This window comes from Rhinoderma darwinii, chromosome 5, assembly GCF_050947455.1.
Source record: "Rhinoderma darwinii isolate aRhiDar2 chromosome 5, aRhiDar2.hap1, whole genome shotgun sequence".
Lineage (NCBI taxonomy): Eukaryota > Metazoa > Chordata > Amphibia > Anura > Rhinodermatidae > Rhinoderma > Rhinoderma darwinii.
In genome coordinates, this window is record NC_134691.1 from 341,185,940 (window position 1) to 341,213,903 (window position 27,964).

Here is a 27,964-nt window from a genome sequence, read left to right on the forward strand (position 1 = left end):
GTTTAATCACCTATACACTAATTGTTTAACAAAAAAAATCATGTTTTGCTGGCAACACATTCCCTTTAAAGAGGCTGTCACCAGATTATAAGTGCCCGGTCTCCTACATAATGTGATCGGCGCTGTAATGTAGATAACAACAGTGACCAATCAGCGTCATACTCACAAATACACGCCGGGTGAACCGGTCAACTGAAAATTCATTCACTTCACTTTCATCATTCTAAGGGTATGTGCACACGATGAGTCTTTTACGTCTGAAAAGACAGACTGTTTTCAGGAGAAAACAGCTGCCTCGTTTCAGACGTAAAAGCTCATCCTTGTATTATGCGAGGAGTCTGACGCTCGTAAATCTTGAGCTGCTCTTCATTGACTTCAATGAAGAACGGCTCAAATTACGTTGCAAAGAAGTGTCCTGCACTTCTTTGCCGAGGCAGTCAATTTACGTGTAGTCGTTTGACAGCGGTCAAACGACGACGCGTAAATTACAGGTCGTCTGCACAGTACGTCGGCAAACCCATTCAAATGAATGGGCAGATGTTTGCCGACGTATTGTAGCCCTATTTTCAGGCGTAAATTGAGGCATTATACGCCTCGTTTACGCCTGAAAATAGGTCGTGTAAACCCAGCCTAAGGAGTATGTTCACACACAATTTTTTCAGCCGGAAAATCGGAAGCAGAACTACAAACATCTGCCTATTGGTTTCAATGGGAAATACAGCGTTCTGTTCCAATAGGGCGTATTTTCGTGGTCGTTTTCCAAAAACAGCACGTAAAAAGACGCCCGCCAAAATGAAGTGCACATCACTTCTTGGGACGTTTTTGGAGCTGTTTTTCATTGACTTTATAGAAAAACAGCTCCAAAAACGGCCGTAAAAAACGCGAGTTTGATTAAAAAATGGCTGAAAATCAGAAGATGGTTTCCCTTTGTTTTGTAAGCGTGTGAACATACCCTTAGCCTTTTGGTGTGTCCTATAACTTCTGCCAGCTGCAGAATCATACCCAAAATGGCTGCCGGAACCTGCTTAGCAATTTGAAGACACCTTTTCCTGGCTTGTAGGAGGGGGTGAAATTCCCTCCCACATTTACGGCAGCTGTGAGTCAGGTTGCTTTGCCTTATTCACCTTGCTGTAATTCTGGGTAGTGCTCCCCCTGGTGGCCAACATAGGAAAACATGTCAAATGATTATTTGATTTTTAATACTTTCCACCATATGGAAGAAAAAAAATAAATACAGCAAAAAAACTTAAAACAGAAATAAGTAACGACACTAAAAAAAGGTTTAATTTGCGACACATTCCATTTAATTGAATTACCCGATTAAGATCAATCAATGATTATGCGGCAAAAGATTGTTTTTCGCATAGAAGTGTCCAACCGGGAGCTGTGAAGGATGGTCTATTTGCTTATAATCTCTGTATTAAATTACATTATGAATTATCAAGCAGGATGCCGAATTACTAAGATATTTGTTTTCCATTATTTTAATGACCTTTCCTCTACATAGTTCTGCTCGAGTCTCAAAGAAATGTGTTCTCTATATGTTCATCGTGTGGCCTTCATGCATCCATGGCTAGCGGATTGGCTGAACGCCCAGACAAAGTGCGACTATTTGTCATTATCGCAACAAACTCCCTCATGGGAAAGAACAGTTAACACCACTCAATTGTACGCTGGTTTCCAGGTGTTATCTGAAGAATTAGAATTATGTATTTTAAATATTTTTATGGTCTGCTATTGGCTAAAAAATAATTATTGTCACATTGCCTCAGATTGGTTAACCTCAAGCCTACACCCCTTTTGAATGATATTATTGTAATGGAGTTTGGCAATAAACCCCCAGAGGAGTATTTTTGAGCAGATCAGCAGTGTCTGTGTGTTATTTCTCCTCTCTCTTTATATATCGTTATGAAATCTCCTGATTAGGATGCTGGATAAAGTTCCTGGCGTGAGTGTCTGTTGGAACACTTGTCTAAATTTCAGTCTAATATATTTTGAGCCATTGACTTCCAAGACCGTAATGGTGCCGAAAAAAACCCAGGAGATTGCACGCCTGATAGCGGTCGCTGAAGAGGTCTGGCTTTTGTATCTTTGAATTATAAAACCGCAGTAGGTAAAGAGCTTATTCTTACACCACCATTCACACATGTATTGCGTAAGCCTTGGAATTTAGCAAAAGGACATCACATCTTCTGGACGGGGCACTTTATCCAGTAATGGAATGCAAGGATGGATCCAAAAAGGCATGTTGAAACTTTTTGTGTGATGAAAGATATGTACGTGATCTTGAGTTGCTGATATGAATTACATTGTTAACCAGAAAAAGTTGAGAGAAGGGATGACCTCCGCCTTTGGAATGCGGTGACGTAGCGCATGGTTGAGAGAAGTTGTAACTCACATGTGAAGTTTTTTTAAATTAAAGGATTGTATTTCGGACAGTGAGGAAAAAAACAACTTCTGCTGCTCTGTTGTGGTGTGTAATTTGTTATTTAGTTGTGTAAACTCATTAAGGATTAATAGTTATCCTGTTACCCGTATGCTCTGAGATAATAGGTGGGAGGTACCGACTGTCTGTAGGGGACAGAAAAGTTGGATATTTGTGAGTAATATCCTGCAGTACCACAAGGGCTTCAATGGTTAAGTCCTGATAACGGAGAATACAGTGCAATGGGGAAAACGTTGAATGTTGCTTTAAATAATCATTGATACACTTTTAGCACACACTGCCAGCTTGTAATATTGTGTGTATGGGGACTTAAAAACCACCAGTTGTATGCATTGTCAGACTGGCATAACATGGAAATCGGTACAGACCGATTTCTAGCACACATTTGATAATCCGCCATGGACTTTTGATGTTGTATAACATGCAAAGTAATCGAGTCTGTATTAATATAACATCAGACCGCCGGCTTGAATACCGTTGTAAAATAACATCCTGTATTCAATGAATGACCCTGACACTTACCGCAATTGCCATCTGTGTCATAGTAATATAACTACCTACACAAATTACAGTGAAAGACATTGGTATTGGCTCACACCCAGGACCCCTAAAGAAATTATGACCAAAATCCATCACTGGCTGGGGTTTTTAGATGTTAGAAATGAATGTGACCAACTCCTGCTTGATTCTATGGAGGTTAACAAATATCGATTGTGTTGAAGAATTTGCTCTTGCAATTGTTGAGTGGTAGCATTTTGTCTGTTCTTGATGTACAAAACAGTGAGGGATCGGAGGAAAGGATACCCTACTACTAGAATGTATGGAGAAACGACTTTTGATATCGTATTGGAAAGACAGTCTACGAGATAGACTGGTCGGCAGATTGCCTGGAGGTCAGTGGCCAGTTTGCCTGGAGGTGGGGGATTTACCAGAGATCACCCTACCGCTCTCCGACCATGGGGTCAGGAGAAAGTTACACAAAATTGTGGGACAGCTTTGGGGCATGGGTCCCAGCCATCATAATAGTAGAATGAGCAAAAGGAGCTGAGGCTGTAATTGTAAAGAATGTTAAAGAGTGATGGGAGTTGGATCTTGTGACATTGGAAAAATGTGAAGGCAAACCAACACTGTAAAAAATTTGTTTGAAAAGGCTGGTAGCCGTAAGATGGTTGGTTGCATGTGATAAATAGAATGGTTTGTGGAAAGTTAAAGAGGCTCTGTCACCAGATTTTGCAACCCCTATCTGCTATTGCAGCAGATCGGCGCTGCAATGTAGATTACAGCAACGTTTTTATTTTTAAAAAACGAGCATTTTTGGCCAAGTTATGACCATTTTTGTATTTATGCAAATGAGGCTTGCAAAAGTACAACTGGGCGTGTTGAAAAGTAAAAGTACAACTGGGCGTGTATTATGTGTGTACATCGGGGCGTGTATTATGTGTGTTACATCGGGGCGTGTATTATGTGCGTACATCGGGGCATTTTTACTACTTTTACTAGCTGGGCGCTCTGACGAGAAGTATCATCCACTTCTCTTCATAACGCCCAGCTTCTGGCAGTGCAGACACAGCGTGTTCTCGAGAGATCACGCTGTGACGTCACTCACAGGTCCTGCATCGTGTTAGACGAGCGAGGACACATCGGCACCAGAGGCTACAGTTGATTCTGCAGCAGCATCAGCGTTTGATGTAGCTACTTACCTGAAAACGCTGATGCTGCTGCAGAATCAACTGTAGCCTCTGGTGCCGATGTGTCCTCGCTCGTCTGACACGATGCAGGACCTGGGGCAGGAAGTGAGTGACATCACAGCGTGATCTCTCGAGAACACGCTGTGTGTCTGCACTGCCAGAAGCTGGGCGTTCTGAAGAGAAGTGGATGATACTTCTCGTCAAAACGCCCAGCTAGTAAAAGTAGTAAAAACGCCCCGATGTACGCACATAATACACGCCCAGTTGTACTTTTTACTTTTCAACACGCCCAGTTGTACTTTTGCAAGCCTCATTTGCATAAATACAAAAATGGTCATAACTTGGCCAAAAATGCTCGTTTTTTAAAAATAAAAACGTTACTGTAATCTACATTGCAGCGCCTATCTGATGCAATAGCAGGTAGGGGTTGCAAAATCTGGTGACAGAGCCTCTTTAAATAAGTGATGGTGGATGACCAGGAGTTAAAGACAAAGTAAGTTGATGTGAGAAAGAACAATTTGAATACAGGTGTAAATTTTGATAGGAAGAGTGAAGAAAAAAAACGGAGCAGCCGAGTACATTGCAGTGACTAATATGGGTCAGAATGAGGGGGGGGGGGGGTGTAATGTGAACGGGTCTGATGTGACATATCTGTATCTGTGATGTATGAGACGTGTGTAATGTAACGTAACGTGTGAAGTTTCAAACTAGTGGCCACAATATAGCAGATCTATATTTTATGCTCTTATTTTTAACAAAAGTACTGTCTAAAAATGTTTGTATCTTGTGTATGGGGTTAGAATTGTTCTCTGTACAAAGGAATGTTGCTTATCTCTGCGATTGCGCTGTTGTCCGTAAATATTACAGCCGGCTGAATTTGTCTGCAAAAAGATAAGTCACGTTACATATTCGTGTGTTATATATGTGATAAGATTTAATGTTGAAATGTTTTGAAGTTAATTCAAATGAATTAAAATACAGATATTGTAAGACACGGGGTCTTGAAAATGTATGTACCCCCACTGTTCCCTATTCTTACATACACTACCGTTCAAAAGTTTGGGGTCACCTAAAAATGTCCTTATTTTTTAAAGAAAAGCAGTTTTTTTCAATGAAGATAACATTAAATTAATCAGAAATACACTCTATACATTGTTAATGTGCTAAATGACTATTTTAGCTGCAAACGTCTGGTTTTTAATGCAATATCTACATAGGTGTATAGAGGCCCATTTCCAGCAACCATCACTCCAGTGTTCTAATGGTACATTGTGTTTACTAACCGTGTTAGAAGGCTAATGGATGATTAGAAAACACTTGAAAACTGTTGTGCAATTATGTTAGCACCGCTGTAAACAGTTTTGCTGTTTAGAGGAGCTATAAAACTGACCTTCCTTTGAGCTAGTTGAGAATCTGGAGCATTACATTTGTGGGTTCGATTAAACTCTCAAAATGGCTAGAAAAAGAGAGCTTTCATGGGAAACTCAACAGTGTATTCTTGTTCTTAGAAATGAAGGCTATTCCATGCGAGAAATTGCCAAGAAACTGAAGATTTCCTACAACGGTGTGTACTACTCCCTTCAGAGGACAGCACAAACAGGCTCTAACTAGAGTAGAAAGAGAAGTGGGAGGCCCCGCTGCACAACTGAGCAACAAGACAAGTACATTAGAGTCTCTGGTTTGAGAAATAGACGCCTCACAGGTCCTCAACTGGCAGCTTCATTAAATAGCACCCGTAAAACGCCAGTGTCCACGTCTACAGTGAAGAGGCGACTCCGGGATGCTGGCCTTCAGGGCAGAGTGGCAAAGAAAAAGCCATATCTGAGACTGGCTAATAAAAGGAAAAGATTAATATGGGCAAAAGCACAGACATTGGACAGAGGAAGATTGGAAAAAAGTGTTATGGACAGACGAATGGAAGTTTGAGGTGTTTGGATCACACAGAAGAACATTTGTGAGACGCAGAACAACTGAAAAGATGCTGGAAGAGTGCCTGACGCCATCTGTCAAGCATGGTGGAGGTCATGTGATGGTCTGGGGTTGCTTTGGTGCTGGTAAAGTGGGAGATTTGTACAAGGTAAAAGGGATTTTGAATAAGGAAGGCTATCACTCCATTTTGCAACGCCATGCCATACCCTGTGGACAGCGCTTGATTGGAGCCAATTTCATCCTACAACAGGACAATGACCCAAAGCACCTCCAAATGATGCAAGAACTATTTAGGGAAGAAGCCGGCAGCTGGTATTCTATCTGTAATGGAGTGGCCAGCGCAGTCACCAGATCTCAACCCCATAGAGCTGTTGTGGGAGCAGCTTGACCGTATGGTACGCAAGAAGTGCCCATCAAGCCAATCCAACTTGTGGGAGGGGCTTCTGGAAGCATGGGGTGAAATTTCTCCCGATTACCTCAGCAAATTAACAGCTCGAATGCCAAAGGTCTGCAATGCTGGAATTGCTGCAAATGGAGCATTCCAAGACCAAAGCAAAGTCTGAAGGAGAAAATTATTATTTCAAATAAAAATCATTATTTCTAACCTTGTCAATGTCTTGACTATATTTTCTCGTCATTTTGCAACTCATTTGATAAATATAAGTGTGAGTTTTCATGGAAAACACAAAATTGTCTGGGTGACCCCAAACTTTTGAACGGTAGTGTATAGTTTATTGGTTTGCAGTAATTAATATTAGCAGATATGTTATTTTCCGTTTTATTGGATAAATAATTACAATTGTTTTTTTGTTTTCACACATGAGGCACGTGCTATGGTGCTGCCTAAATGTTATTTTTGAAAATGTGAGATGTTTTACAGGTAAATGGTTGCAAGTTATTTAAAAGATAAAATGTAGTTGTTAGGAGAAAGTCATTTTTTGTTCCATGCTGTTGTGTATTATAGGGGGCCGAACTAGTGCCCCCCAGATAGAGTGCCGGACCTTACTACGTTGAGATATGTAGTTTTGAACCCTGCTACATTACTTGCACAAAGTCCAAAAAGGAGGGAGTAGTGATGAGACTGATCAGGTACAATTTTATTTTGAATTAATGAATTTGGTTCTAGGGAGATCTACAAAATGTTTATGAGACGCCAATGAGTAATCCAGATTAAATGTGTAAGAGTGTAACCCAGATTTTGAGTTTTTCTGTATAGATGGTTCCAGATTCTTCTAGAACGGTAAATATGGCACTGGGTAAGCTGTGCTGTAGTCTCCACCCAATATGAGGTATTTTGTAAGAGACCATCCCCCTCCAGAAAATCTGCACAGGAGGCCGAGGTGACATCACGCACAGATGAGTCTTTACAGATTTAGATGGGGAGGAGGCAAAAAAAAATTAAAATTGTCTAAACATTGTTCATTTTATGCCAGATTTTAGTAAAATAATTTGTTTGTTTTTGTATTAACCAGGTATTTACAGGACCTGGTGGGGGTGGGATTTATAAGTGTTCTGGATTATCAGATGTATGTGGAAAAATAAAACTCCACCCTTTTGAAATAGTTTATCTATATGCGATATGGGTTTCCAATGTAAATTTGTAATGTAGAGATATTTCATCATATTGTCATGAACAAATACACCATAAACAGTGAGCTCCCCATTCTTCCCAAACCTCTGTCCCTACCTACTTGTACGACCCGACCTAAACAACGGCGCACAACTTGGCGGCATTCCCTATACTGGTACAAGTTAAACCGACAAATAGATACGACCGAGACAGTACGAAATAACAAAGGGTAACCTGGGAAGTACACTGAGGGAGAGGCAGGGCAATTGCGCCACGGACAAGTCCGGGCGCAAAAGGCGGAATCAGCAGGCAGGGTCAAACCGGCAGAGTGCGGAAAAAACAAAAAAGTCAGAAGGCAAAGGAAAGTCAGGAGTCCAGCCGAGGTCAGGTCACAAGAAGTCAAAAAGCAAGTCGCTCAGGGGAGTCTGGAACAAGGGAAAGCACCAGGCAAGGAAACTAATTACAGACAAAGGCCTAACACCCCAGGCTGAACTAAATAAGGAGAGGGTGGCAGCCCAGGAACATCAGCCAGGCTTTGACTGGCCTGACGCTCCTGAGCTCCTATTGGCTGCAGACTGCCTCAGTCTGCCAGGCCAGGCGACGCCCGAGCGAGTAACTCTCGATGTCCTGGAGACCGAGGGGGCCGCAGGCAGAGAGTACGTGACACATATACAGTATGTACAAGACAGGATACGATGCGCCAGCTAAATTATCCAGAAACAACTCTCACCTTCTTGTTCATCTCAAGGAGCGGAGCTGGAGGTGCTCGCTGAGGCTGTAACCTGGCAAAAGTTAAGACGGTCGACATTCACACGGAATCTAGGTACGCTTTTGGCATCACCCACAATTATGGGCCCATTGGTAGTAGGAGCTTTGTTGGATCATTGGGTAAGCCAATTGAGAGAAGAGCTGAAAGACCTGACAACAAGGATATGTGCAGCCAGGTGTCAGTAAATTGGCTTGTCCCTGGATACAATAATGCCACCGCTAGGTTTGTAGCAGCCTGCATGATGTGCGCACGGCATGACATAGGTAAAAAAGCAAAGGTACCTATGAAAAGTGCAGATTACCCGTTACAGCGACTGCAGAACATACAACTACCCAAAGTAGGTGTGTATGACAATGTGCTCGTATGTGTAGACCTGTTCTCAGGGTGGCCTGAAACCCGGCCTGTATCTTCCCCACTGCAGATGTTGTGTGTAGTGACAGGAATAGTTTTTATCCCAAGTATTGAACCGGTGTTTGTACAATGTTAAGTTTTATGTAAATTTCTAGACCAGCGACTATTGGAGGCACACCCCAGATAAAAGATACAGCAGCGGAATATTTCCATTTGAAAACATTTTTTTGTTGTGAAAGGAAAATTTTAGAGCAGAAAATTCTGTGAAACATATACATATACATATATATATATATATATATATATATATAAAGAATCAGTCTGTACGTATCACTTCTAGTTACTGCTCAATGTGAACGTTTAATATAAAGATGTTATTTGTTAATGTATTTCTTCGGCTGAATTATCTGATTAAGGGCTTATTCAGACGAACGTGTAATACGTCCGTGCAACGCGCCTTTCACGCGCCTCGCACGGACCTATATTAGTCTATGGAGCCGTGCAGACACCCGCTGCGTAAAACTCACGACATGTCCTATATTTCTGCGTTTCTCGCGCATCACGCACCCATTGAAGTCAATGGGTGCGTGAAAATCACGCGCACCACACGGAAGCACGGAAGTGATTCGCGCAACAGCAGTAAAAAGTATGATTGAAAACAGAAAAGCACCACGTGCTTTCCTGTTTACAAACATACAAACAGTGTCATAATGACGGCGGCTGAGCGAAAACCACGCAGCCGCGTATCATATGGTGATGACACACGGAGCTGTTAAGTGCCTTTTGCGCACGCAAAACGCACACGCTCGTGTAAATCCGGCCTAAGATCAATTAATGATTATGCGATGAAAAAGATTGTTTTCCACAGGTAGTCTCCAACTAGGAGTGAAAGGCGTGAAAACCAGATTCTAAAAGAATGTGGATGGATAAGGAGGGTAAACCGGTAGCACCTAAGGCACTATTGATGGGACTTGCATTGATGGTATGTGACCTCACATATGCCCCCAAGACTGCAAGGATTGATTTGGTAAGATCTAATTGGTATGTCCCAGGCTTTACAGCTGATGCTGCTAAATTTTGTTAGAGCGGTTTGATTTGCCTACAGAACAGTCCCAGCAGACCGGTGCCAACCTTATCATACCCGCCTCCCACGGAGCGAAGAGACCTTGACAGGCAATACAAATCAGAGTAAGAAAAAAATTGGTTTGATACACTTGTCAGATAAACATATGGTATCTGAATATTTCTGTGGGTAGGAGCTGTTACAGGTAATCAGCTCAAAATAAGGTACAAATCCTGCTGAAAAGTGTAACACCAAGTGCAAATAAAATGTACCCAGTAACTGCACATTTTCTCGGTGCCCTGTCCATTGGGACAGAGAAGTTTTTCTTATATAAAGGTGTCTGTTTGATTTAGTTTAAGGGCCTGACATTGTTATTGTATGTACTTAGAACAATTTTTATATTATGTAGATGTTATCACCAGATTAGCATTTATTTTAATTGACAAGAGTTGGGCCTAAAACACTTTTAACATGAACTCTATCACTGAGATACGGCAGGCGCAGCCTGAGCCAATACAACGCGTTTGTCATGAACTGACAGCAGTGTCACAATTCTAAGCAGCCGTGCAGACAAGCAACTTGCCGGAGGAAGAGGACAGATGCAGAGGGTTTGTGGTACGTTCAATAAAACTCCACTACTCCGTCTACGTGGGAACTCACCCCAGGCTCACAGAATGAGGTGCTGTGCACAGCCCGGTGATGTATACTAAAAGAGACAGTGTCTGACAGATGAGAAGGACCAAACCAAGTCCTGATGACATAAGCAAAGGTCGAAGTAAAGCAAAGACCAAAAACCTGAGTGAACCCGTCAGCAGAATCCAAGTGTTTTAATAAGTAAATGACCAAGAGGAGGGTAATCATAAAACCCCCACTGGACTAGGGATGCACAGGGCATCGAAACTTCGATACTGTTTGGATACTGTGCATCCCTAAACGGTTCGATACCGCTATTTCCTGTATTTCGATACTGAGCTGCGCAGCCGCACAGCTCAGTATAGTAATACATGAATGTATGGGAGCGCGGCTGCGGCTGTGTAATTAAGCCACAGCCCCGCTCCTGAGTCATGATAAGTTCGCGGGGTCAGGATGATGCGATGCGGCCAGCGCTGCACTAATGAGCGGCGGCACTGAAGACAGAACATGGTGGGCGCACTGCAAAACACCTCCATGTTCTGTCGCCAGTGCCTGAACTGCCGCTCATTAGTGCAGCGCCGGCCGCACCTCCTTATGCTGACCGCTCGCGCACTTCCTGTCAGGAGGGGGGCAATGGTTGTATTACACAGCCGCAGCCCCACTCTATAACGGCGGAGATCAGAGAAACCTCTCATCTCCGCCGTTATTCCCCTGAATGCTGCGATCAAAGCTGACTGCAGAATTCAGGAGAAAATGAGAAGGGGGGATGCCCCTGGATCGCGTCACAGGGGATTCCTGTGACGCGATCAAGGGCCATACCATATATGGGCAGACAGCCCAGGGTCTATTGACGGACCCCAGGGCTGTCTTACCATATTTCAGGTTGTTAGGACATACCCAAGTATGTCCTAACAACTGCCTGTGTGCTATCTGTCCACAGGCTAATGTACTGGCACATATCTGATATATGTCAGTACATCAAAGTTTAAAAATAAAGTAAAAACAAAGTATTGTTAAATTTAAAAAAAAAATACACCTTCACCTTTTTTACAATAAACATTAAAATAAGTCTCAATACATAAAATATTCACACATTCAGTATTGGCGCGCACAACAATTTTTTTGCATCATTTATGATGTGTACGCTGTAAAAAAATGAAATAAACACGGCTATCACTTATTAATGTGAGGCGCGAGGTGCGATGAATTTAACCTCCATGTTCCTCACATTAATAGTAATTAACCCCATCATGTACCTCGCACATTAACCCATTATGACTGAGAAACAGGATGGGATTAATTACTATTAATGTGAGGCGCGTTCAAAATTCATCACACCACGCGCCTCACATCAGAAAACGGAAGAATTATTTTTTTTTATTACTGTTGGCAAAGTATCGAAATTGGTATCGAAATCGCAATACTAAACGAAGTATCGGTATCGAAGTCCAAATTCTGGTATCGTGACATCCCTACACTGGACACCACCATACCGTCTGACTCCACAATTGTGTGGGTTACCCTAAGGGCGATAGTCAGTGAAGAACAAAAGACAGAAGAGGATGAAAATGTACAGGATTTGTTAAAGCACTGGTGGGACCCAAAGCCAAACCGGAGATTGGTGATGGCATTATATTAGTTGTAGCTCTATTGATACATTGTTTGAGATTTATAATCATAATATATAATTTCTGTAATTTAATATGAGAAAAAGGGTGGGTTGTGAAGGATGGTCTATTTGCTTACATTCTCTGTATTAAATTACTGTAATGACGGGGTAGGGAGACACTCAGGTGAGCCCTAATCTACCCGCCACTCAGTCCCTGCCTACTTGCACGGCCCGTCCTAGGCGACGGCGTACAACTGGGCGACGGTCCCTACGCTCAATAAGTGCACGACAGACAAAGGTACACAGAAGCTAAGGGAAATGGGGCAACACTGTGAGCAACAAGAGTAGTGAACGAGCAGAGTCAAACCAGGAGTGTACGAGGTACCAAACGCAGAGCAGGTAAAAGTGGGAAATGTGAAAGTGACCAAAATGTATTTAAGAAATTCCATTTTGTGTAAACTCCATCATGTATATCTTATATCCATCTTGTGGAAAGAATATATTCAACCCCCTGACGCATTATCACGTACATATACATGATAGGTGTCATAGGGAAGTATGGAGGGCGCTCACGGGCTGATAGCGAACTCCATACCCTGCGGGTGTCAGCTGTGCTTTACAGCTGATACCCTGCGGGTGTCAGCTGTGCTTTACAGCTGACACCCGGGACTAACGGCCGGGAACAGCGATCGCGCTGTTCCTGGCTGTTTAACCTCTCAAATTCTGTGGTCAATCACAAACCGCAGCATCTGAAGCGTTGAAAAGAGGGGGCGGCCCCCTCTGACAGCTCATCAGCACCCCCATACTGTGATCGGGGGGTGCCATTAGTTGTCATGGCAGCCCAGGGGCCTAATGAAGGCCCCCATGTCTATCTTTTGTCTGCCTCTGTTAAGTCTCTAGCACGACTTAACAGAAGCCTGTGAAAATGACAATATACTGCAATACATCAATAAGGATCTAACGATCGCTGGTTCAAGCCCCCTAGGAGGACTTATGAAATGTGTAAAAAACAAGTTTAACAAAGTTATTAGTAGTGAAAAAAATAAGAAAAAAAGTTAAAAAAAAACTTTTCCCATTTTCTCTAAAGTAATGTAAAAAATAAACAAAATTGGTATCGCTGCATTCGTAAAAGTCTGAACTATTACAATATACCATTATTTGAGTCGCACGTTGAACACTGAAATAAAAAATATCAAAATCTTTGTATTTTGGTCACTTTAGCGGTAAAAAAATTTTAAATAAAAAAAGTGATCAAAAATCATATGTACCAAAAAAATGCTGCCAATAAAAACTGCAGCTCATCCCGCAAAAAATAAGCCATCACATCGCTCAATCCACAGAAAAATACAAAATTCTGGCTCTCAGGATGTGATGAAACAAAACACATTTTTTTAACAAGGTTTTTTTTTTTTTTTAAAGTAACAAAATATAAAAAAAGACCATACAAATTTGCTGTAATCGTATTGAGCCGCAGAATAAAGTTAAGTTGTCATTTTTACCACACGTGAAAGCCGTAAAAACTAAAAACAGAACTATGTGGAAATCGCTGTTTTTTCCAATTTCAGCCCGCAAAGATTTTTTTTTCAGTTTGCCAGTACGTTATATGGTACTTTAAATGGTGCCAGTAGAAACGACAACGCCTCCCGCCAAAAATAAGCCCTCACACCACTCTATTGACAGAAAAAAAAAAAAAAAAGTTATGCCTATTGGAAGGCGGGAAGTGAAAAACGAAAGTAGAAAAATGGCTCGGTCCTTAAGGGGTTAATGATTATTAGGGCATGACCACACATGGCGGAATTCCTCCGCAACTGTCCGCATCGATGCCGCACCTAATCCGGGTTGCGGATTACGGCTGCGGATCTGCACAAAATGTGCAGAAAATTGATGCGGACTAGCTGCTGCGGACTGCGGGAAAAGTGCTTCCCTTCTCCCTATCAGTGCAGGATAGAGAGAAGGGACAGCACTTTCCCTAGTGAAAGTAAAAGAAATTCATACTTACCGCCCGTTGTCTTTATGACGCGTCCCTCCTTCGGCATCCAGCCCGACCTCCCTGGATGACGCGCCAGTCCATGTGACCGCTGCAGCCTGTGCTTGGCCTGTGATTGGCTGCAGCCGTCACTTACACTGAAACGTCATCCTGGGAGGCCGGACTGGAGACAGAAACAGGGAGTTCTCGGTAAGTACGAACTTCATTTTTTTTTACAGATACATGTATATTGGGATCGGTAGTCACTGTCCCGGGTGCAGAAACAGTTACTGCCGATCGCTTAACTCTTTCAGCACCCTGGACAGTGACTATTTACTGACGTCTCCTAGCAACGCTCCCGTCATTACGGGAGCCCCATTGACTTCCTCAGTCTGGCTGTAGACCTAGAAATACATAGGTCCAGCCAGAATGAAGAAATGTCAAGTAAAAAAAGCAAGACGCATCCGCAGCACACATGACATGTGCATGACAGCTGCGGACTTCATTGCGGAACTTTGAATCTCCATTGAAGTCAATGGAGAAATTCCGCCATGAGTCCGCCACTGCTCCGCAACAGACAGAGCATGCTGCGGACACCAAATTCCGCTCCGCAGCCTATGCTCCGCAGCGGAATTGTACGCATCGTGTAAACGAACACTGCTAAATTAAAGTGAAAGTCAATGTAGAAACGGCTCCGCTGCGGATTAACGCTGCGGAGTGTCCGCAGCGGAATTTAAGTGCAATTCCGCCATGTGTGAACCCGCCCTTAGTCATCTGTTGCTTTAAGACAGTATATTTATGTGGACCTCGTATGTTTTTCAGTTATGTCTCTGTTTCTTATCGGAGTCTGATTACAAGAAATGTGTAACGGCCTTGTAACTATAAACAGTATGAGAAGGCTCTTTCATCGCAAGTGAAACAAAGATAAGAATTAATTTGGACCTGAAGAAGAAGAGTTTCATGAGAATCATAGGTTTACATTTAAAAAGTCTTTCTTGTCTGGGATTGGATAACCTCAAGCCTATTCCCCTTTTGAAAGATATTATTGTGATGAGATTTTGGCAATAAACCAGAGAAGAATATTTGAGCATACCAGCAGTGTCTTGTGTCTCTTCCTTCTCTCCGATACATCAATATAACCTATTATTTGGATTTAGATAAGTTTCCTGTAAACTTCAGTATATTTTGGCCATGATTACGTCAACAGGCACCAAACCCCAGCTTGTGTAGAAGTACCCCTGTCAAGCCCCAATGCCTGTGATGATTGAATGATAAATATTTTTTAATCATTTACCATTCAGTAGAAAATTCTGTAGTATTGAGAGTCAATGATTTTGTGAAAACCTGTTAGACCTTGAAAGTCTCAATTTGTGTTCTTGGAACATTTAATCACAGATTGAAGTTTTTCCGACCCAAAGATGATGAGGTTTTGTTATTTTTAATGAGACTGAAATCCTTATCTTTTCTTTGCAACATTTCAGGAGAAAAATTAACTAAAGGGCCTTTTACACCAGCCAACAATAGGGACATGGTTGATCGGCGCTCATTTGCTCCTGTCACACGGAGCTATGGATGGGGACGAGCGGTCGTTAATCCGATCGCTCGTTCCTGTACATTATCATCGTGTCGGCAGCGAGCCTCCCTGTTTACACAGGACATTCAAAACAGAAACACTGCCCAGAATGGAAACTGAACGGATGCAAAACAGCCGACACTCGGACCCGGTCGTGTGAATAGAGCCTTACACTGGGCGATTATCCTGCAGAGAAGCGTTCACATGACGCTCTTTGCCGATAATTGCCCTGTGTAAAAAGGGCAGCGATCAGCAGATGAACACGCAAACGCTGGATCATCTGCCGGTCGTATCGTTTTAAAAAAGTGAAATATTCTGGTTGTCGGCAGCACATCTTGGTGTAAACATGAAGACGCGCTGCCGACACAATAATGTATGCGGACGAGCGATCGGAGTAACAACAGCTTGTCCCCATACATGACTCCGTGCGACAGGAGCAAGCCGATCAACAATGTCTCCTTGAAAGGCGCTCGCTGCACCGGCCCAATATCGGCAGGTGTAAAAGGCCCTTTAGAGATGTCGATTCAGCAAATAAAGTCTTTATCCTATCAGATGCGCGTCCGCCCTAGTTACAATCTACCTCTATAACTGGGCTAGAACTGAATCATACATGATTTCTATTGGTTTTCAACCTCACAAGGCCCCAAGCACCAGAGAATGCCACATGTGTGATACTGATGAACTTCTGTATTTGTTTGTGTCTTCTCTCCGATGCATCATTATCATGATTTGGACTCTGCGGCTGGATTCTCAGAGTACCTTTAGCTCCCCCAAACCCAGACTACTCCGACAGATAACATCATGTGACATTCTAGACATAATTAAGCAGTAAAGCCTTACTTTATGTAAAAGTGAAGCATGTATCCTACTGTTATTATCTGATGTATTTTTTAACTGAAATGATGAAGCTATAAAATTGTAGCCCATGGTTTTGCAGAATCTGCACGATACACTAAGTACTGCCAGTCTGGGTTATTCTTCGGCCGTATATTGAATTACGTATACATATACTTGATAATTGATATACCTATGAGCGCAACTATCAGTATGTAATATTGTAATCTATGTATATAGTATATATAGGCGGTAACTTATCAGGATTTCTACGGCAGTTTTCAGGTGTACAAAAAAGATGCAAATGGGAGGTGCAAATTGCAACGTTTGGTCTTTTCCTCCACCCTCACCACTTTTGTGGGAAGGGGATGTGGCCTCAGGAAAAGGGGGCTTGATCAGTGAGGCTCAACAAATTTATTAAAATTTACGCCAAAAATCTATCGTAAATTATAGTAAAAATCTATGCCAGCTCCTAACTAGCGTAGATTTCACTCTATAGGGCATAGAACGGTAGAGGCCCGGCTGGGCCCCAACTTCGCCCCTTCCCGATTAGACTACCCCCCGCCCCCATTGGACATAAAAAAAAATAATAATTATACTCACTTCTCCCCTCGGCACGACGCGGTGAAGCGTCAGGACGCTGTATGTGATGCAGAACTGATGACATTGAAATGCTGCGTCGCATATAAGGGACTGACACTGCTCGGCATCAGGACCTTATATGAACAGCGTGAGGGGGGGGGAGAAGAGGAGTGCTGAGGTATGTGTTCATTTTTATTTTATGTCCAATGGCCACGGTCATTGCAACACAAGTAATACAGGTGTCGTAGTTCACTCCAACTTCTCATAGGCTATGTTCACGCTTAATAAAAAAAAGTCTGAATATATGGAGCCGTTTTCAGGGAAACCAGCTCCTGATTTTCAGCTGTTTTTTTAGCGGCGCCTTGTATGGCCGTTTTCAGTCAGTGAAAAACGGCACAAGAAGTGACATGCACTTCTCTCTCACAGGCGTTTTTTTGCGCGGACGTTTTTAAAAACGGCCGCGTAAAAGAAACGGCCCGTTGGAACAGAATGCTGTATTTCCCATTGAAATCAATGGGCAGATGTTTGGAGGCTTTTTTGCTTCCAATTTTTCTGCCCGAAAAACGGCCGAAAATAAGCCGTGTGAACACACCCTTAAGACTGGCATATGAAACACCAGTTTTAATAAATTTCACCCATAGTCTTTACTGGATTCCAGAGGTGCTGTGTATATTATATATTGGATTAAAATAAAACTATAGGGTAGAGGACACCAGCTGTCCGGACCCCGTAGACCTGCCGTCATAGATGAATTAGAGTAATGCAGCGCTGCCATCAGGAAAGAAACCACCACCAGGGCCCAACACACAAGGTTGTGATGCCGGCCAGTGTCAGGACGATGGGGTCTGTATTAGTTTAGGGGTCTGGTCTGGGGTCTGTATTAGTTTAAGGGTCTGGTCTGAGGTCTGTATTAGTTTAGGGGTCTGGTCTGGGGTCTGCATTAGTTTAGGGGTCTGGATTAGTTTAGGGGTCTGGAGTCTGCATTAGTTTAGGGGTCTACATTAGTTTAGGGGTCTGGTCTGGGGTCTGCATTAGTTTAGGGGTCTGGTCTGGGGTCTGTATTAGTTTAGGGGTCTGGTCTGGGGTCTGTATTAGGGGGGATTCACACGAACGTGTATTCGGTCCGTGCGGGCCGTGTGGTTTTCACGCGCCACGCAAGGACCAATACAAGTCTATGGGGCAGTACAGACAGTCTGTGCTTTTTGCGCAGCGTTTGTCAGCTGCGCAAAAAGCGCGACATGCTCAATATCTCCGCGTATTTTGCGCATCACGCACCCATTGAAGTCAATGGGTGCGTGAAAACCACGCAGGTCGCACGGAAGCACTTCCGTGCGAACCGACTGAAACAGCGCACCAGCTGTCAAAAGGATGAATGTAAACAGAAAAGCACCACGTGCTTTTCTGTTTCCAAACATCCAAATGGAGTGTCTTTGAGATGAGTGAACCCGGACAACCGAACCGAACTTCACCGGGTTCGGCCGAACTCGTTTTGGCCGAACCCGGCAAAAAAAATTCCGGTACGCGACGTCAGGAGATAGTCACTGTCCAGGGTGCTGAAAGAGTTAAACTGTTTCAGCACCATGGACAGTGACTACCGATCCCAATAAACACGAACCTGTAAAAAAAACGAAGTTCTGACTTACCGATAACTCCCGGCTTCTTCCTCCAGTCTGACCTCCCGGGATGACAATTCAGTCCAAGTGACAGCTCCAGCCAATCACAGGCCAAGCACAGGCTGCAGCGGTCACATGGACTGCCGCATCATCCAGGGAGGTGGGGCCAGATGTCGAGAGGCGCGTCACCAAGGACGCGTCACCAAGGCAATGGCCGGGAGAGAAGTTCTCGGTAAGTACGAACTTTTTCTTTTTTTTTTTAACAGGTTGCTGTATATTGTGATCGGCATTCACTGTCGAGGGTGCTGAAAGAGTTACTGCCGATCAGTTAGCTCTTCCAGCACCTTGGACAGTGACGGGCGTCGACTAGCCTCATCTCTATGATGGCGGCTGCGCGAAAATCACGCAGCCGCGCATCATACACGGATGACACACGCAGCTGTCAAATGGTTTTTGCGCGCGCAAAATGCTGCGTTGTTTGCGCGCGCAAAAACGCAACGTTCGTCTGAATCTGCCCTTAGTTTAACCCCTTCAGGACCAAGCTCATTTTGGCCTTCAGGACCAGACCCATTTTTTCAAATCTGACATATTTCACTTTATGTGGTAATAACTCCGGAACGCTTTTACCTATCAAAGTGATTCTGAGATTGTTTTCTCGTGACACATTGGACTTTATGATAGTGGAAAAATGTGGTCGATAAATTCAATATTTACCAGTGAAAAACACCAAAATTTGGTGAAAAATTGCAAAAATTTGCATTTTTCTAAATGTAAATGTATCTGCTTGTAAGACAGGCAGTTATACCACACAAAATTGTTGCTAATTAACATCCCCCATATGTCTACTTTAGATTGGCATCGTTTTTTGAACATCCTTTTATTGTTCTATGACATCACAAGGCTTAGAACTTTAGCAGCAATTTCTCACATTTTCAAGAAAATTTCAAAAGGCTATTTTTACAGGGGCCAGTTCAGTTGTGAAGCGGCTTTTAGGGCCTTATATATTAGAAACCGCCAAAAAGTCACCCCATTTTAAAATCTTCACCCCTCAAAGTATTCAAAACAGCATTTAGAAAGTTTCTTAACCCTTTAAACGTTTCACAGGAATTAAAGCAACGTAGAGGTGAAATTTTCAAATTTCATTTTTTTTTGCAGAAATTCATTTTTATTCTATTTTTTTTGTAACACAGAAGTTTTTACCAGAGAAATGCAACTCAATATTTATTGCCCAGATTCTGCAGTTTTTAGAAATATCCCACATGTGGCCCTAGTGTGGTAATGGACTGAAGCACCGGCCTCAGAAGCAAAGGAGCACCCAGTGGATTTTGGGCCTCCTTTTTATTAGAAAATATTTTAGGCTCCATGTCAGGTTTCAAGGGCTCTTTCGGTGCCAAAACAGTGGAAATCCACCAAAAGTGACCCCATTTTGGAAACTACACCCCTTGAGGAAATTATCTAGGGGTATAGTGAGCATTTTGACCCCGCAGGTTTTTTGCAGAAATTATTGGAAGTAGGCCGTGAAAATAAAAATCGTCATTCTTTCAAAGATTATGTAGGTTTAGCTAATTTTTTCTAATTTCCACGAGGACTAAAGGAGAAAAAGCACCACAACATTTGTAAAGCAATTTCTCCCGAGTAAAACAATACCTCACATGTGGTAATAAACGGATGTTTGGACACACGGCGGAGCTTAGAAGGGAAAGAGCGCCATTTGGCTTTTGGAGCTCAAATTTAGCAGGAATGGTTTGCGGCGGCCATGTCGCATTTGCAAAGCCCCTGAGGGACCAAAACAGTGAAAACACCAAAAAAGTGACTCCATTGAGAAAACTACACCCCTTGAGGAATCCATCTAGGGGTGTAGTGAGCATTTTGCCCCCACAGGTGTTTCATAGATTTTATTAGAATTGGGCAGTGAAAATAAAAAAAATCCTTTTTCTTCAATAAGACGTAGCTTTAGCTCCAAATTTTTAATTTTCTCAACAAATAAAGGAAAAAAAGAACCCCAACGCTTGTAAAGCAACTTCTCTGGAGTACGGCAATACCCCACACGTGGTCGTAAAATGCTGTTTGGGCACACGGCAGGGCTCAGAAGGGAAGGAGCGCCATTTGCTTTTGGTGTACAGATTTTGCTGCATTTGGTTTCTGGTCGCTATGTTGCATTTGCAAAGTCCATGTGGGACCAAAACAGTGGATCCCCCCCAGAAGTGACCCCATTTTGGAAACAACACCCTCAAGGTATTCACCTAGGGGTGTAGTGAGCATGTTAACCCCACAGGTGTTTTGCAGAAATTCGTGTGCACACGATGTGGGAGAATGAAAATGGGAATTTTTCCTTAGATACGCCAATATGTGGTGCCCAGCTTGTGCCACCATAACAAGACAGCTCTCAATTATTATGCGGTGTTTCCCTGTTTTAGAATCACCCTACATGTGGCCCTAATCTTTTGCCTGGACATTCGACAGGGCTCAGGAGTGAAAGAGTACCATGTAAAATTGAGGCCTAATTTGGCGACTTATAAAGTATTGGTTCACAATTGCAGAGGCTTTGATGTGAAATAATAAAAGAAACCCCTGAGAAGTGACCCCATTTTGGAAACTGCACCCCTCAAGGCATTTATTAAGAGGTGTAGTGAACATTTTCACCCCACGTATCTTTTCCATAAATGATTGCGCTGCGGAAGGTACAAATTAAATAGTTTCCCTAGATATGCCAATTCAGTGTCAAATGTCATGCCTAGCTTGTGCCACTTTTTTTTTTATATACACCGTTCACCGTACGTTATAAACTACATGTTACCTTTATTCTGCGGGTCAGTACGATTCCGGCGATACCAAATTTATAGAACTTTTTTATAACTTTTTGCACAATAAAATTACTTTTGGAAAGAGAATGTATTTTTTCTGTCGCCAAGTTGTGAGAGCCATAACTTTTACATTTTCTCATCGATGGAGCTGTGTGAGGGCTTGTTTTTTTTTGCGAGGTGAGGTATAGATTTTATCGGTACCATTTTTGGATACATGCGACTTTTTGATCACTTTTTATTTCAATTTTTGGAAGACAGTGACCAAAAAAACAGTAATTATGGCAGTGTTTTTGAGGTTTTTTTTTACGGCGTTCACTGCGCTGGATAAATAACATAATAATTTTATAGTTCAGGTCGTTACGGTCGCAGCGATACCAAATATGTATGGCTTTATTATTTTTTTCAATAATAAATGACTTATAAGGGAAAAAGGGCGATTGTGTTTTGTGTTATTATTTGAAACTTTTATTGTATGTTTTCCAACTTTTATTTTTACTTTTTTTACACTTTTTTTTACACTTTTCTTTAGTCCCACTAGGGGACTTGAATGTCCAACTATTTGTTTGATGTTCTAATACATTGCACTACCTATGTAGTGCAATGTATTGGAACTGTCAGTTGTTCACTGACAGCAAGCCGATCAGGCTCCGCCTCTGGGCGGGGCCTAATCAGCTTACGTAATGGCAGACAGGAGTCCATTGTTAGGGCTCCTGTTGCCATGGTAGCAGTCGCCAGCCTTGCCATCGCATGGCAAGGCTGCCGATTTTCTACAAACCTCTAGGATGCAGCGATCACAATGGATCGCTGCATCGAAGGGGTTAATGCCAGGAATCGGAGCTAGCTCCGGTTCCTGGCGATAGATCGGGGTGTCCGCTGTAACATACAGCGGACACCCACTGCTGATGACGCCGGCTCAGCTTCTGAGCCGGAAGCTGAGCCGGCGCCATCTTGCCGATGTTACCGGAAGCCTCCTGGGCCCCGCCGACGACGGGGCATAAGAGGATTCCGTTACAGGCTGATCGGGAGGTAAGCATTAGCCCTCCGATCGCCTTTGCAGCCACCGGCAACCCAGCGATCACGTTGCTGGGGTGCCGGTGGCTATAAACTCCTCACATGCTGCGATCTCTATTGAACGCAGCATGTGAGGGGTTAATCGGTCCGATCGGAGGCTAGCTCCGGTCCTGGCCGATACCTTAGGGTGCCAGCTGTAACATACAGCTGTCACCCGGTGGTGATGTCGCTGGCTCAGCTCCTGAGCCAGCTTCATCTCCATGACGTATATTTACGTGAAAATGCGGTAAGCCACCGATTTTAATGACGTATATATACGTGATCCGGCGGGAAGGGGTTAAGGGTCTGGTCTGAGGTCTGTATTAGTTTAGGGGTCTGGATTAGTTTAGGGGTCAGGGGTCTGCATTAGTTTAGGGGTCTGGTCTGGGGTCTGCATTAGTTTAGGGGTCCTGGGTCTGCATTAGTTTAGGGGTCTGGTCTGGGGTCTGCATTAGTTTAGGGGTCTGGTCTGGGGTCTGCATTAGTTTAGGGGTCTGGTCTGGGGTCTGCATTAGTTTAGGGGTCTGGTCTGGGGTCTGTATTAGTTTAGGGGTCTGGTCTGGGGTCTGCATTAGTTTAGGGGTCTGTATTAGTTTAAGGGTCTGGTCTGAGGTCTGTATTAGTTTAGGGGTCTGGGGTCTGTATTAGTTCAGGGGTCTGGTCTGGGGTCTGTATTAGTTTAGGGGTCTGGTGTCTGTATTAGTTTAGGGGACTGGCCTGGGGTCTGTATTAGTTTAGGGGACTGGCCTGGGGTCTGTATTAGTTTAGGGGACTGGCCTGGGGTCTGTATTAGTTTAGGGGTCTGGCCTGGGGTCTGTATTAGTGTAGGGGTCTGGTCTGGGGTCTGTATTAGTGTAGGGGTCTGGTCTGGGGTCTGTATTAGTGTAGGGGTCTGGTCTGGGGTCTATTAGTTTAGGGGTCTGGTCTGAGGTCTGTATTAGTTTAAGGGTCTGGTCTGAGGTCTGTATTAGTTTAAGGGTTTGGTCTGAGGTCTGTATTAGTTTAGGGGTCTGGTCTGGGGTCTGTATTAGTTCAGGGGTCTGGTCTGGGGTCTGTATTAGTTTAGGGGTCTGGTGTCTGTATTAGTTTAGGGGACTGGCCTGGGGTCTGTATTAGTTTAGGGGTCTGGCCTGGGGTCTGTATTAGTTTAGGGGTCTGGCCTGGGGTCTGTATTAGTTTAGGGGTCTGGCCTGGGGTCTGTATTAGTTTAGGGGTCTGGCCTGGGGTCTGTATTAGTTTAGGGGTCTGGCCTGGGGTCTGTATTAGTTTAGGGGTCTGGCCTGGGGTCTGTATTAGTTTAGGGGTCTGGCCTGGGGTCTGTATTAGTTTAGGGGTCTGGCCTGGGGTCTGTATTAGTTTAGGGGTCTGGCCTGGGGTCTGTATTAGTTTAGGGGTCTGGCCTGGGGTCTGTATTAGTTTAGGGGTCTGTATTAGATTAGGGGTCTGGCCTGGGGTCTGTATTAGTTTAGTGTTCCGGTCTGGAGTCTGTATTAGCTTAGTGTTCCGGTCTGGGGTCTGAATTAGTCTACGGGTCTGGGGTCTAATTGATTTCAGGGGTCTGATCTTCCCACTAAAAAAACTAATATATCTTGATGTAAATAGTTGCAAAATCACACATCTCTAGGTTGAGGCCACACGTACCGTAAATCCGGTGGAAATAGCGACCCTAATTAGCGCAGCGTTTACATTAGCAGTATGCCGGGTTTACACAGAGTTTTTTGCAGGCGGAAATTCTGCCTTAAATAGGCTCTGTCACCACATTATAAGTGCCCTGTCTCCTATATAAGGAGATCGGCGCTGTAATGTAGGTGACAGTAATGCTTTTTATTTAATAAAACGATCTATTTTCACAACGTTAGGAGCGATTTTAGTTTATGCTAATGAGCTTTCTTAATGCCCAAGTGGGCGTGGTATAGAGGAGTGTATGATGCTGACCAATCAGCATCATGCACTCCTCTCCATTCATTTACACTGCACTAGCGATATAGATATATCACTATGTGCAGCCTCATACACAAGCCCTAACATTACTACAGTGTCCTGATAATGAATACACATGAAATCCAGCCTGGACGTCATGTGTACTCACAATCCTGACACTTCTGACTCTTTTCTGTGAGATTCCAGCAACGGAAATGAAATCTCGCGAGATTACGGAGCTAAACGAGATTTGGTTTCACTTGCCGGAATCTCACAAAAAAAAGAGTCAGAAGTGTCAGGATTGTGAGTACACATGACGTCCAGGCTGGATTTCATGTGTATTCATTATCAGGACACTGTAGTAATGTTAGGGCTTGTGTATGAGGCTGCACATAGTGATATATCTATATCGCTAGTGCAGTGTAAATGAATGGAGAGGAGTGCATGGTGCCGATTGGTCAGCGTCATGCACTCCTCTGTACAACGCCCACTTGGTCGAAAGTAAAAATACGCCCACTTGGGCATTAAGAAAGCTCATTAGCATAAACCAAAATCGCTCCTAACGTTGTGAAAATAGATCGTTTTATTAAATAAAAAGCATTACTGTCACCTATATTATAGCGCCCATCTCCTTATATAGGAGACAGGGCACTTATAATGTGGTGACAGAGTCTCTTTAAAATTCCGTTTGGAATTGGCAGATTTTCCTCTCCATGCGTGTCCATTGTCGCTGCGTTTTTCGCCCGCGGCCGCTCTTTCTCTGCCTCCTATTGATGTCAATAGGAGGTCAGAGGCGTAAACGCCCGAAGATAGAGCATGTCCCTTCTTCCTCCCGCGAGCCGGTTTTACCGCTTGCGGGAGAAAGACGCCTCCGCCTCCCATTGAAATCAATGGGAGGCATTTTCGAGCCGTTTTTGTTGAGTTTTGCGGCGCGGTTTCTGCGTAAAAAACTTGTCTAAAAACTCTGTGTGAACATAGCCGTAAAGTGGATGAGATATAAACACCTCTCTTCCGCACGCTGTGGTGATAACCCGCAGAAAAGACGTGCGCAAATTGACGTTCTGTATGGAATCTCATTCCGCAGCAGGTTAACTTATCCGGCTGGAATTTCCGCAGCGTTTCCGCTACTTGCGGCTCGGCGCTTCATCTGATGGCAGACGCATGTCAGCGGACTGTAAAACTAGTGATGACCCTCATATCGGGGTTCACATGTGCTGCATACATTCCATACCGGGTGCTTCAGGTGCTGTACACATTATATATGGGATTTATCGGATGTAGGATGTGGTCAGAGAATAAGCACTGTCATAGAATCAGCCACATTGATTGTATCGCTTAGTGAGTCACGTGGTATTGCAGACAGCGGCTCATTAGAGTGCGAGCTCTGCGAATCAGGTCATTCACTCACCTGGATAAGAGGAGTCCCGGCCATGGCTCTGACAGAGCACTCGGGGTCCTGACAACTGGAGACACCGGAAGATGACGGACAAAACACAGTCACACCGCGCGTGGCCGAAACTCACAACGCTGACCGTAAAGTGCGATCCCTAGTGCGCATGAGCGAAAACTTGTGGCCCAGAGAGCTGTTTGGGTGTAGCCCCGCCCACCGAGTGAAGACGCTCCAGACACGGAAGAAGTAGTGAGACTGCCAGAAAGGATGAGGGGGGACATGAAACTGCCACAGAGGATGAGGGGGAAACCTGACAGCACAGGACCCCGAAATAATGAGACTGCCACAGAGGATGAGGGGGGACATGAAACTGCCACAGAGGATGAGGGGGAAACCTGACAGCACAGGACCCCGGAATAACGAGACTGCCACTGAGGATGAGGGGGGACATGAAACTGCCACAGAGGATGAGGGGGAAACCTGACAGCACAGGACCCCGGAATAACGAGACTGCCACTGAGGATGAGGGGGGACATTAAAACTGCTACAGAGGATGTGGGGGATCATGAGACTGCCACAGAGGATGAGGGGGAAACCTGACAGCACAGGACCCCGGAATAATGAGACTGCTACAGAGGATGATGGGGGACATGAAACTGCCACAGATGAGGGGAAACCTGACAGCACAGGACCCCGGAATAACGAGACTGCCCCTGGGGATGAGGGGGGGACATGAAACTGCTACAGAGGAAGAGGGGGAACATGAGACTGCTACAGAGGATGAGGGGGACCTGACAGGAGGGGAGACCCCATAATAATGAGACTGCTACAAAGGATGAGGGGAACCTGACCGGAGTGGGAGACCCCAGAATAATGAGACTGCTACAGAGGATGAGGGGGAGCCTGACAGGAGGGGAGACCCCATAATAATGAGACTGCTACGGAGGGCGAACATGAGACTGCCACAGATGGGGGGGACCTGACAGGAGGGGAGACCCCAGAGGATGAGGGGGAACTTGTCAGGAGGGGGACCCCAAAATAATGAGACTGCCACAGAGGACGAGTGAAAACATGACAGGTTGGGGACCCCAGAATAATGAGACTGCTACAGAGGGTGAATATGAGACTGCCACAGATGGGGGGGGGACCTGACAGGAGGGGAGACCCCCGAATAATGAGACTGTTACAGAGGATGAGGGGGAACCTGACAGGAGGGAGACCCCAGAGGATGAGGGGGAACTTGTCAGGAGGGGGACCCCAAAATAATGAGACTGCTACAGAGGATGAGGGGAACCTGATGGGGGAGACCCCAGAATAATGAGACCGTCAAAGAGGATGAGATGGGTGAAGCTGGAAATGACCGTAGAGGGGACCCTGAAAGTATAATGGGGGATCCTTTACAGAGGATGAGGGAAAAACCCATGGGACCGATCCTGGAGGAATAATAAGGCTTCCATACAGAGTATAAAAGGGGGTGAGGCTGGATCTGCCAGTACTGGGGACCCTGGAGAAATAATGAGGCTCCCGTACAGAGTATACGGGGTAAAGCTAAACCTGACAGACGGGGGACTCTTGGGTAATGGGGTCCCCATTAAGGGGGTGAAGTTAGATCTTACAAGAGGAGAAATAAGGGTAACATATTTTCTAGGTTAATAGCTGCTAACAATTTATTGATTCTATTGTGTGAGTTAAAGGGAATGTGTTGCCAGCAAAACATGTTTTGTTTTTTTTAATTAAACATTTAGTGTGTAGGTGATTAAACATTGTTAAAAAATTTTTTTATTTTTTTCACGAGTCAGGAAATATTATAAATTAGATTCTAATTTATAATATTTCCCATTGCTGGTCACTAGATGGAGCTATTCCCAAAATTGCAGCATTGCATGTGGTAAAGCAACCACATTGCTTTTTGCTGCAAAATTGGGAAAAAAGCACTCGCTCTAGTGAGCTCTGAGAATCCCCCCCTCCTTTATCCTGGCTAGTGCCGGGAGAAACGAGGGGATTGAACGGTGTAACCTCCTACACTGTGTGTCGCCATTTTTTGAGCTAACACACAATGTAGTAGGTTTACATACAGTAGTAAACACACACAAACACGAACATACATAGAAATCTCTTACCTGCTCCTGCCGCCGCGGCTCCCTCCGGCCTGTCCACTCCGTCTGCTGCCGCTG

The 27,964-nt window shown here is 44.1% G+C and overlaps 1 protein-coding gene across 1 annotated transcript in view; it reads right to left on the bottom strand.

The window, feature by feature from the left end:
- Positions 1 to 26,185, bottom strand: part of LOC142652240 (uncharacterized) — a 34,576-nt gene extending 8,391 nt beyond the window's left edge. Inside the window, exon 1 of the mRNA XM_075827872.1 lies at positions 25,809 to 26,185. Coding sequence (XP_075683987.1) covers positions 25,809 to 25,832 — 24 coding nt within the window. The 5' untranslated portion in view covers positions 25,833 to 26,185. The remainder of the gene's footprint in view (positions 1 to 25,808) is intronic.
- Between the last annotated feature and the right edge of the window lie 1,779 nt (positions 26,186 to 27,964).